Source organism: Tauraco erythrolophus, chromosome 1 (assembly GCF_009769465.1).
Source record: "Tauraco erythrolophus isolate bTauEry1 chromosome 1, bTauEry1.pri, whole genome shotgun sequence".
In the NCBI taxonomy this organism is placed as follows: domain Eukaryota; kingdom Metazoa; phylum Chordata; class Aves; order Musophagiformes; family Musophagidae; genus Tauraco; species Tauraco erythrolophus.
The window spans coordinates 108,695,637-108,706,718 of NC_141465.1; the positions used below are offsets into that span (position 1 = coordinate 108,695,637).

The window sequence follows — 11,082 nt, forward strand, 5'->3', positions numbered from 1 at the left end:
TGCTTTTGTATTTGAGCTGACATAATCATAAATGAGGAGGAGGATTCATGAAGTTGGAGTGTTTTTTCTTCTGATGCTTTGTATTCGTGGTTATGTTTTGTTTTTTTTTACTGGAAGTTTTTAAATTATGAGTTTGTGCAACTTCCATTGGGTTGGTGATATTCAAAATTGTCATTTCTAAATATGAGCTTTATCCATTTTAAGATCTGTGTGCATTTTTACACCACTCACCATAGAAACTCATTCAGTGGTTTAGAGATTTTTCAGAAAGTCAAGTTTACAGTCATTATTTTTTCCCTTGTGCTTTTTTATTTCAATGAACTTTATGTCTACATTGACTCATTTTTTACTAGCATTTGCCTCATTATATAGAATGATGTCATCAATGTTGCTATAAGGTTTATCATTGATTATTTTTCAATTTGGTTAAATAATATTACTTCATATTTGCATATTTCTTCATCACTATATTCTGTGTTTCTGTTATATGTTTGATGTATAATAATCCTTGAGACCTTTTCTTCTATACCTCTGAAGTGGAAAGGGGAGTTTTATAACATTAATATATGTAAGTGGGAAGATGAAGGGTCTTAGAATCACTGTTTGTTCCCATTATGTCCAGCACCTATCAGAATCAAAGACAAGTGGAAAAAGAGGAGAGTAAGCTATTATTAATAAGAACTACCAGTTTAAGAATTATAGCCTACTCAGGCACTCATATTAGCAAATTGTTCTCTGCAGTTTAAGATGGGGTCACTAATCAAAAAGCTAGAAAAATCTGGAAATAAAAATACTTGCCCTATTCACATTTCTCCTTTAACTGTGGTGGATAGCTCTGTAAACAACAGGAACTCAGTGCATGAAGAAACATTAGTTTCTTCTCATGTTTTGATGCTGCATGGTAAGTGTGGAAGAGAAGAACATGAGCTATGCTGAGTGGAGAGACTCAGGGGGAAGATGCTCCTGAGAAGATGGGTTACTGGGACAGTTCAGAGACTTTCTGAAGTTTGTGAAGTTACTTTAACAGAGTAAGTATCTTCTAAATTTTCATCTGTAGAATAAGAACTGCAGAGTAATCAGCTGAGACCAATTAGATTGAAAGCTCATAGCTAGACATCTAAGAGATGGTATTTCTCACTTTATTTCCTGCTGCGAAGACCAGAAAGAAATAAAAAGCTCCGAGAGAAATAGGAGTGCAGCAGTGACATTCTCATAAATCTTGTAGTATTATGTCACAGAGTTGACTCATCACCTCCATCAGCTGATCTGACAGTGATGGTTTCAGGTGTGGAGTTTTACTGAGTTCACACACGGTGAGTCTAGAGATGCTGATACTTCCATAAGCTATTTTGAGTCGTTTGCAGGTGGGATGAGTACAGGCTGCAGCAAAAAAAAAATCATCCTACCATTTAATCGAATGCCCCTGCTCTTAACCTTAGAGACTACGAGGTGCTATATTTAAGTAAGACATGACCTTAATCATAAAATATCTATATACCTATGCCTAGTTATATAACCTTTACCAACAATGATATATAGGAAATAGTCATAGTCTCTGCCCGCTGCTCTTTGCCTCATTTGTTTCTGTTCTACGAGAGATTGATTTCACGTGTGTCAATCCAATACTGCATCCTTTTCCCATTATTCACCTAACTACTCTAATTTGGAGGAAGAAACTACAGCAAAGTACTCAGTGATTTTACTCTGAATAAAAGCATTGTGTAACAGCAGCAGTTATTATTAGAATTAAAATTCATATTCAAGCTAATACTGCATTTGATTGTGTAACTGCTTCATAATCAGAATGTGTGTTAATGCAACTTTTTTTCTCAAGACAAAAATGCTTTTCCAGGTTATTGACAATAGTATTGTTAGGAAATTTCATCAACTTCACTAGTTAGACAGCTCATAGCTGATAACTGTGAGGACATGGAAAACAAAGGAAAGCAGTGCAGTTCTTATGGGAACAGACATCTTCCTCTGGGTTTGAATAAAACCACACGCAACGATCACGACCTCTGGATGCTTCGGTGCTATAAATATCAAACCATAAGTCAAAGTCTAAACTTCTCAAACTTTCTCTGCTGTTGTGTCAGCAGAATAAAATGCTAAGCCTTTTGTAATAGGGAGGAAATTAGTCAATCAGAGATTTAAAAAAAAGTGGTTTATATAGTTAATGTATAGTACTGATTTAGGTTACTGAAGCTGGCAGTGAAAGCTGCTGTTCTAAGGAGGGTGGTACGAAGTTTCAGGTTGATCGTGTGGTTCCCTCCCACCACCTTCCAGCATGTATATAAATTGTCAGCTCTCCAGACCCTTTGCCAGTTCTCTCTTCTAGACTTGCCAGAAGCAACAGAGGACTAAAGATGAAGATCTTTTTCTTTTTCATCTTTTCCACTTTTTTGTTGTCTGCTTTCGAACAAGCATCTGCTTCTGCTCACTATGACAAGATTTTAACTCATAGTCGAATAAGGGCACGCGACCAAGGGTAAGTAACTGGGTTTTACTTCTATTTTAAAGAAGTGCTTGTTAATCTTTATTCTTCCCTTTCTTGTCTCATTGTATTAAATGTGATTTTTCACTATGAGTTCTTACTATCATTCAAGTAGATCTTTCTTTCTCAATTAATTTTACAAGAATTGTTCCTAAGTAAAAAGCTTTCTGGGGAGTTTTAAAAGGAGACAGAAGACTGTTAAACTTCATAAAATGTGGAAAAAATTAAAATCATCACTTTTCAATGAATAAAACATATGCATTTCAGAATCACCGAAGTTAATTACAGTTCACAATTAATGTAATGGGACATCAGATATGTTTAATATACATTTTCAAATGTTTTAATAATGTTGACACTTATTACACAGAATTTGCTCTCTTTATTCCACCCTAATGAAAATCATTAACTCTATTTAAATGCTTTCTAGCATAGGAATATATACTGCAAGCCCTTTGTAAAACTTCTGTTCCCACTGGAGCAATGTGGCAAGCTGCTCGGCAGGTTACCCAAAAGACAATGCTTACAAGCCAGGCTGCTCGGAGGCATGGAAATAATTTGAACAGCTAGTGTCAGGGAGACACATGTGTCTAAACATATTTTCCTTCAGTCTTCTTAAGGAAAAAACGTTCTGTGAATAAGAATTGTTTACCATCTTGCTGTCCTTTGTTGAATTCTCGATGCCTGTTACGCACACACACACACACACTCCCTGAGCTTCTTAAATAAATAAAAAAAAGTTCACTGGTTTCCCACTGCTGTAAAATATATGTCCTAACTTTTGAACTGATGAATTTTTTAGTTGTAGAAGTATAAAAACTAGTGACAAAATGCTTTTGCTCCATGGAATTTGCCCTTAAGAAATTCCTCTTCTGTACATTACCATGCTAAGGAAAAAGTATTCCTCATTTGAAACCTGTGGCTCCTTTTATTTACATGCCAATTTACCCTTTGGTCCCCAGTAATTCCCAGAATGTTTACTTAGGTGCCTGTGGTACTCCTAACAGTTGGTAATCAAAATAGCTGATTGATTTACAGAAGACAGGGTTTCCTTCTACATAAGGGACAAGGCACTTTTCTTCCCCATATCCCTGTGACCTTCAGCTGCACAGATGTGTACAAGACAAAAACTTTAATGAAAACACCCTGATGGTATGCATAGCTCGGTCCCTGGTGGCTGGTAATTAATTTGCTTCGCAGGGGGAAGGGAGAAGTGTAAGGTATAGTGAGACTTGACTAGGCACAGCTGGCGATCGCTGCTCATTGGAGACAGAGGGTCAAACCAGAATGGAGGGGAATCTTCTGTCCCTGCTAGGACGGTGGGCTTTCCAAGGAGCCCAGATGGGCAGTCCCAGGAGCTTGCACTGTGGTTGCTTAAAAACACACCTGTCCTGGGAACTGAAGCCAGATGTTCATTTCTTATTCTTGCTCAAGAGAAACTGTATTTGCAGCTGTTTTATACAAAACTTTTCCAAAGATATATGGAAACTTCTTTTTAAAATCCTTCTCACTCACCCATAGACCAAATGTCTGTGCCCTTCAGCAAGTTATGGGAACAAAAAAGAAATACTTCAGCACCTGCAGAAACTGGTACCAGGGAGCCATCTGTGGAAAGAAAGCGTAAGTATCCTGTTTCAAAACTATTCCCCATTCATTAAGATATAATGTACAATTAGAAAATGCTCCTTTTCTCAGAGGCAAACTAACTTTATTTCAAATGCAGACACAGGAAGAATTTACAGGGTTACAGGTTCTCTTTAGCTGCTTCTAAAACCACCTGGATGACTGATCCAATAGTTGCTGCCAAAAATAAACACAAAAGGAGTGGAAAGTCTGAAAATGACAGCACAGTATGTAGTCTGTTTTAAGTTCAAGAGGCTTGAAAGTGTTAGTTTCAGCACTTCTTCTCTGAGTTAAGTATTCATAAGTCTATTGTAAATACAAAGAGATATGCGGTTAAGTGACCTGCCCAAAACACAGAGGGACCTAATAGGCCAGTTCTGAAAAGAACTCAGCACCACCCAGTAGAGCTGCGTGCTCAGATCACATCTCTCCACAAAGGGAAAAAAAAACAAAACAAAAAGAAGAAACAAAGTATAGTTGTGGATATAGAGGGAGGTAGATTCAGATTGGATATTAGGAAAAAATTTTTTACTATGAGAGTTGTAGAACACTGGAACAGGTTGCCCAGAGAGGTGGTGGATGCTCCATCCCTGGAGACGTTCAAGGCCAGGTTGGACGAGGCCCTGAGCAACCTGATCTAGTTGGAGATATCCCTGTTCCTTGCAGGGGGGTTGGACTAGATGACCTTTGAAGGTCCCTTCCAGCCTTAACCATTCTATGATTCTATATAGATTGCATTCTTTTGGAGGCTATGTGTATATTTCAGTTGTCACCTCTTCTCAGAAGGCAAGTCATTGCCATCTCTGCGACAAGAAGTCAGTAGTGTCAGAATTGCTCCTGCTTTGTCAGCCGTAGAGTAGCTTCAGAGTGTGAACACATACAAAACTTTCAGTCCTGAACTTGGTCTGCCCCATTTGTCTCACTTAGAATTGGGTAATTTAACAGAGACTGATGTTATTTAGCCAATACAATAAATTAATGTTTTTCTAGTGTACTACATTTTCTTTTGTTATTATGCAATTACTTAGATAAATTTCTGAGAAGTTGTCACAAGCAATCTTTATTTTTAGTTTCCCATTACTCTCTTACAGGGTCCAATAGATCCGGTGTGACATTTGCAGAAAGGCTTGGGTGAATAGGGAGGAGTCTCTTAGTGAAAGCTCATAAAACTCTTCCAAATACCTAAGTAACATTTAAGTATACAATTTGAATAGTCACTGAGAGGTCGTGTGCCCTAAGACATAAAGATGTTAAGTTATATTGATACAAGGTGTGAATTATATGTATGAGGAACTCAACTCCATTTAAAGTAAGATTTGCATTTAAAAGTTTCCTAGTGAGCATCAACTACTGTTTTAGATCTTAATGTAATGTGGAATAGAGATTTTTTTTGTTTCTGTGCCAAAGGCTTCCTCAACAGATGTTAATATGGAAGAAAACACTATTCACAGTGTTAGCCACATAGGCCAGTCAAAGACGACTCCCTTGGTAAACAAGCTCTTAAAGTCTCTTGAAAATGTTTATCTGATCAACAACAATTCACTGAATAAGATACAAAGGACAGCTTCAACAAGAAGTGACTGAGAATTTTCAGTTAGAGTAATTTTTTTTTCCCTTGAGTATCAAATCATGAGTAAATAGGATCCACGTTTTCCAGTCCATTCTTCAAGTTCAGAAAAGTGTTTCTAAATATAGAAACAATATATATTTAAACAATTACACATAGCTCACATTGATTCCAAGTGAGTTTTACAAACAGAATACTTTTAAGTTAAAGCTGCAACTATAACACTTCACAAAATTGTATGAAATTCCTTGAACAGTTCTTTTCAGAAAGTCAAAGAATTCTATGCTCACAAAGAATTAGATGCAGACACAATCTGGGCTTGTGCTGGTGAATTGAGGAGGGGAACAAAAAATGATACGGAGTGTGCATATGGCTGAAGTCTCTCAGGCTTTCTCCAGTGCATTTACACATACGATGTTTTCATAATGAAAAAGTATCCTTTTCCTATTTATTATTTTTCATTTTTCTTCAAAGCCAGATTACATTTTGTTTCATTTTTTGGCTGGTCCAGCTGTCCTGTCTGACAAACAATTATATTCACAGTTCTTCTTGAGCATAATCTCTACACTTACTAATGTAAAATAGACTAGAATAGACTACTTCAGTTGTAAGGGACCTACAAGGATCACCTAGTCCATCTGCCTGACCAATCCAGGGCTGACCAAAAGTTAAAGCATGTTGTTAAGGGCATTGTCCAAATGCAGCTTAAACACTGACAGGCTTGGGGCATCGACCACCTCTCTGGGAAGCCTGTTCCAGTGTTTGACCACCCTCTCCTAAATGTAAAACTGATTAAGACTCCCATATGATTATTTATGTGAGAAAAATACCTTCAGTAACGGTTTTTGCACTGTTAAAATCAAACATGTAAATCAGACAGTAGTCAGGCAAGAACCTGAAAAGGGCTTGGATTGTGGCTTGTAGGCTTGGATTGTGGTTTGTACTCCTTGTGTTGGCTGCCAGAGGCATTGCATTTTTTGAGATTCCGGAAAGATGCTACATGTCATAACACAGTGTTGGAAAGGATCCTTAGGAAAACAACTGAGGGAAGATGCAACAGGAGGAACTTTTCCTCCATTTTCTTTATGAGAAAATGTTTTCAGTGCTCTGCCAGCACACCATAAATTAATGGAGCTGAGTTATATTTCTGGTACAGTGAGGCACTGATCCCAACACACAGTCTTGCCTTTTGAGCACTGCCATGGCTTTGAAGTCTCAATTCTAAAGTCAGTCTAGACATGAGGAATGATATCATGGCCCCACGAGAGCTGAGGAAAAGACATGATTTTCACGGGCCAAGCTGTCACCCTAAGCTTTCTGCTATTGTAAACTTTATTGGTTACTGACTACTTATTTCCATAAGGAGATGCAAGAAACTAACAGCAGTAAGTTAATGTGGGCGTAGTGCAAATCATAATGAACATCCTACTCAGACAAGCAATTTGATTATTCTAAATCCACAGAAGTTTCTTTGGAACGTAATTGACTGTCTGGAATCCTAACCAGTCTCTCTCCCATTTTGATGTTGGCTTTGTTTTTATAAGCAAATCCAGAGAGGTTAGAACCCATTTTTCATACAAATTGCAGATTTGTATGCATTTGATGATGGTAATAACGATCAATTTCCAGCCAAACTAGATTATGTGTGGTCATTTGCCCCACCTCTATCTTCAATTTTTTCAGGTCCCATAGATTTACATTTTTTATCAGAATCTTTCCTTCTCCTCCAGGTGGCATTATAATACTGACTTCCCTTTTCCTTGACATGATGCAAGTCATCCAAAATACTTCACCTTTTGAGTAAAGTCTGCCATACCACTGACTTCCTTGGCACTATATTTTATTCCACTACAGACACATTGGGAAGAAGGGTATTTCCTGAAAATGACTTAGGCTGAAACTTGGACATTCTCAAAGTCAGTTTTGGAAAACAACCTACTCTTGTGGTTTTGTTCCTAGATAGATGTCATGTCTTTGCATGACAGAAAGTCTGCTCTCAGCACAGATCAGACAAGGAATTCATTACTTTGCTGAGCTCCAGAAGTAAAATGAGTTATGCAATGATAGATACCTTCATGTGCGAGGAAAAATAATTTGAAGTAATAGACAGTTTGGACTCATTGAACTAAAATCAGGTGGTGACTTCGTTCTCTTCACCGACTCAAATTTAGAGAAGTGTAAGCTGTAAAACATTTTGCAGTGCTTGTGTAACTCCCTAAGCAAGAAGCCTGCTACAGCCAACCAGAAGAAGACATTCAGCAGTTCAGACATGAGAATCTACACAAAACTATCACATAACTTCTTCCTCCTCTTTTAACACTCTTACTGTTGTACAGGGACTCACAGAGCAAGGCTAGAGTGGGAAAGCAGTGTATGAGAGTAAGTTAAGTCATAGAACTCCTGGGTTATTTTTGTGGCTGTAATAGAGTATCTGTTATAATTTAGACTTAACTGTTAATGAGAGTTTTATACTCTGTGTACTCAAACCAGAAATGCAGACATGACTAAAGAGGTTGCTTTAGTAAGAATGCTAATCCAAAGGACAATGGCTCTTCTCATGTTAGTGTCTCCATGTTAACAAGTCCTCCCTAACTTGTACGTATGATCTATAGAATGTTAATTTAAGAATACTTTTATTGTTTACATTTCCTATTCAGTGCTGTAAATTTCCAACTGGGTTGCAACTTAAAGTTTTGCTAAAATCAAAGTCTATTGGATCAGAAGTCTTTCCACTGTTTCTATGCAGTATTTTATCTCCATGCCAGCAAGGAGTAGAAACAGATGAGTCACAGAGCTGATCTGAATACACTGGAAACTGTCTCTGTTAGCCAAGAATAACAAGGTGTACTGGATTGTCATGGCAAGGTTTTGGTAGTGGGGAGGCTACAGTGGTGACTTCTGTGAGAAGCTGCTAGAAGCTTCCCCTATGTCCAACAGAGCCAATGCCAGGCAACTCCAAGGTGGATCTGCCACTGGCCAAGGTCAAGCCCATCAGCAACAGTGGTAACGCCTCTGGGACAACATATTTAAGAAGGGGAAAAAAAACCTGCACAACAGCAATTGCAGACAGAGAGAGGAGTGAGAATATGTGATAGAAACAACTCTGCTGACTCCAACATCAGTGAAGAAGGAGTGGGAGGAGGTGCCCCAGGTACCAGAGCAGAGATTCCCCTGCAGCTCGTGGTGAAGATCATGGTGAAGCAGGCTATCCCCCTGCACCCCATGGATGTTAACAGTGGAGAAGATATTAACTTGCAGTCTATGGAGGAACCCGTGCTGGAACAGGCGAATGCCAGAAGGAGTCTGTAACCTCATGGGAAGCCTGTGCGGGAGCCGGCTCCTGGCAGGACCCATGGAGACGGGAGACAACACTGGAGCAGGTTTGCTGGCAGGAATCGTGACCCCATGGAGGACCCACACTGGAGCAGTCTGTTCCAGAAGGACTGTACCCTGTGGAAGGGAACCATGCTGCAGAGGTTCCTGAAGAACTGTAGCCCATGGGAAGGACTCACGTTGGAGAAGTTCATGGAGAACTGTCTCCTGTGGGAGGGACCCTACACTGGAACAGAGGAAGAGTGTGAGGAGGCCTCTCCATGAGGAGGAAGGAGGATTAGAGGCAACATGTAATGAATTGACCATAACCCCCATTTCCTGTCTCCCTGTGCTGCTGGAGGGAGATGAGGTAGAGAATTCAGGTGTAAATTGAGCCTGGGAAGAAGGGAGGGGTGGGGGGAAGTTGTTTTAAGATATGGTTTAATTTCTCATTATCCTACTCTGGTTTGATTGGTAACAAATTGAACTAATTTCCCCAAGTTGAGTCTGTTTTGCCCATGGCAGTAATTAGTGAGTGATCTCTTCCTGTCTTTCTCAACTCACAAGTTTTTTGTTATATTTTCTGTACCCACTGTCCTGCTGAGGAGGGGAGTGATAGTGCAGCTTGGTGGGTACTTGGCATCCAGCCAAGGTCAATCCACTGCACAAGGACATAAGGTAGTGTTGCTCTGCCCTTTTTTCCTTTGGATTAAGTCAGAAATACTGTGTGCTAAAAACCCCACAAAACATCCCAAAACAACAACAACAAAAAAACCCCACCAAAACCTCCAAAAACTCAAGACTGCAGCATTGCTTGTTATCTGACTAACTGCTTTCTTCACTTGAGCACCTTCTTATACTGAACTAGTGAACTAGTAGAGAGGCACAGATGAGGATGACTTATGGTGTGAGATGGTACTTCCTCTGTGCACTATGTTGATACATGAGTGGTGCTGAGGAACTGCATCTTTCACTGAGTTTTATCTGGTTCTAACCTTATCATGGGATCCTCCGTACAGACCTTTTTTCTCCCATTCCATCTTTCTCACTACATTTTGAACACGGATGATACATGGACCTTCTAATTGCAGTCAACTGTAAAGGAATGCGAACACTGTAAGTAGAAACTTACAGTAACCCTTGATGACTGGAAAAAGGACTGGGCTGTACATAACAAGTTACATGGTAGAAAGGCACTGATCTTGTAATGTTTGGCTGAAGACATATTTTCTTTCTTAATTTTGTTCTTCAGCCAATTTTCTGCCTTTCATTAATCGTGTCATTGTTGGATATGGTAAGAAGAACTTACCGAGTCTTACGCTATGCTTATAACTCAACTTCCTCTTTCCTTTTTCCAAAAGCTAATTAAGACTGCAATCTTTCATAGCTGCTCAGGGGGTGAGGGGGAGATACTTTTTATTTCATGGAAGGAGAAAATACATTCTCATGACAAAGCAGTTCACACAATTGGGAGAACTTTCTGACCTCTATGCGGCTATATGTTTGCCTTTAATCAGATTTTTATTTTTTAAATTAGCTCCTGGCAGAGATGTAGCAAAGAGGAATAATATAAGATTAATTTCCTTGTTAGTTAGAAAATCTGTAGCCTAAACTGTATGCTATTACATTCGCAAGAAATAGCTGTTCACTGAATTGCTTTACAGAAAGAGATGTACGAAAAAGAACCATACAAATCCTTTCGATACATGGCTTCTCAGTTGAAAAGATGCACATGGAGGAAGGGTGAATATGTCATGTGTGTACGTGTAGATGAGGAAATGGAGACACAATATTTTTATAGCACAGAGAAATTAAAGACTGTGTTTTTTAAAAAAGTTCTTCAATCTTCACCAGCTCTACCAGATTGCTGTCAATTATGAAATTACAATCCTCACTTTTAAAATAATACTTCGTAATGCTATTGTTCTTCCAATCTACTTTCATTTTTTAATCTCTTTAAGCAGTTTGGATATTGAAGGTCTTAAGTCCAACTGTTCATTTGAATAAGCTGTTCATTTTAACATGTTTGTGGTTAATGTTTTGTCAGCTTTAGTTTATGAAAAATGAGAGAAGTGTACTCAGCTGC

General features: G+C 38.7%; 1 protein-coding gene across 1 annotated transcript in view; it reads left to right on the forward strand.

Moving 5' to 3' along the window:
* Positions 1-2,366: 2,366 nt before the first annotated feature.
* POSTN (periostin) overlaps positions 2,367-11,082 on the forward strand; it is a 38,102-nt gene continuing 29,386 nt past the window's right edge. Inside the window, exons 1-2 of the mRNA XM_086616190.1 lie at positions 2,367-2,488; positions 4,016-4,114. Of these exons, the coding sequence (XP_086472316.1) occupies positions 2,367-2,488; positions 4,016-4,114 (221 nt within the window). The remainder of the gene's footprint in view (positions 2,489-4,015; positions 4,115-11,082) is intronic.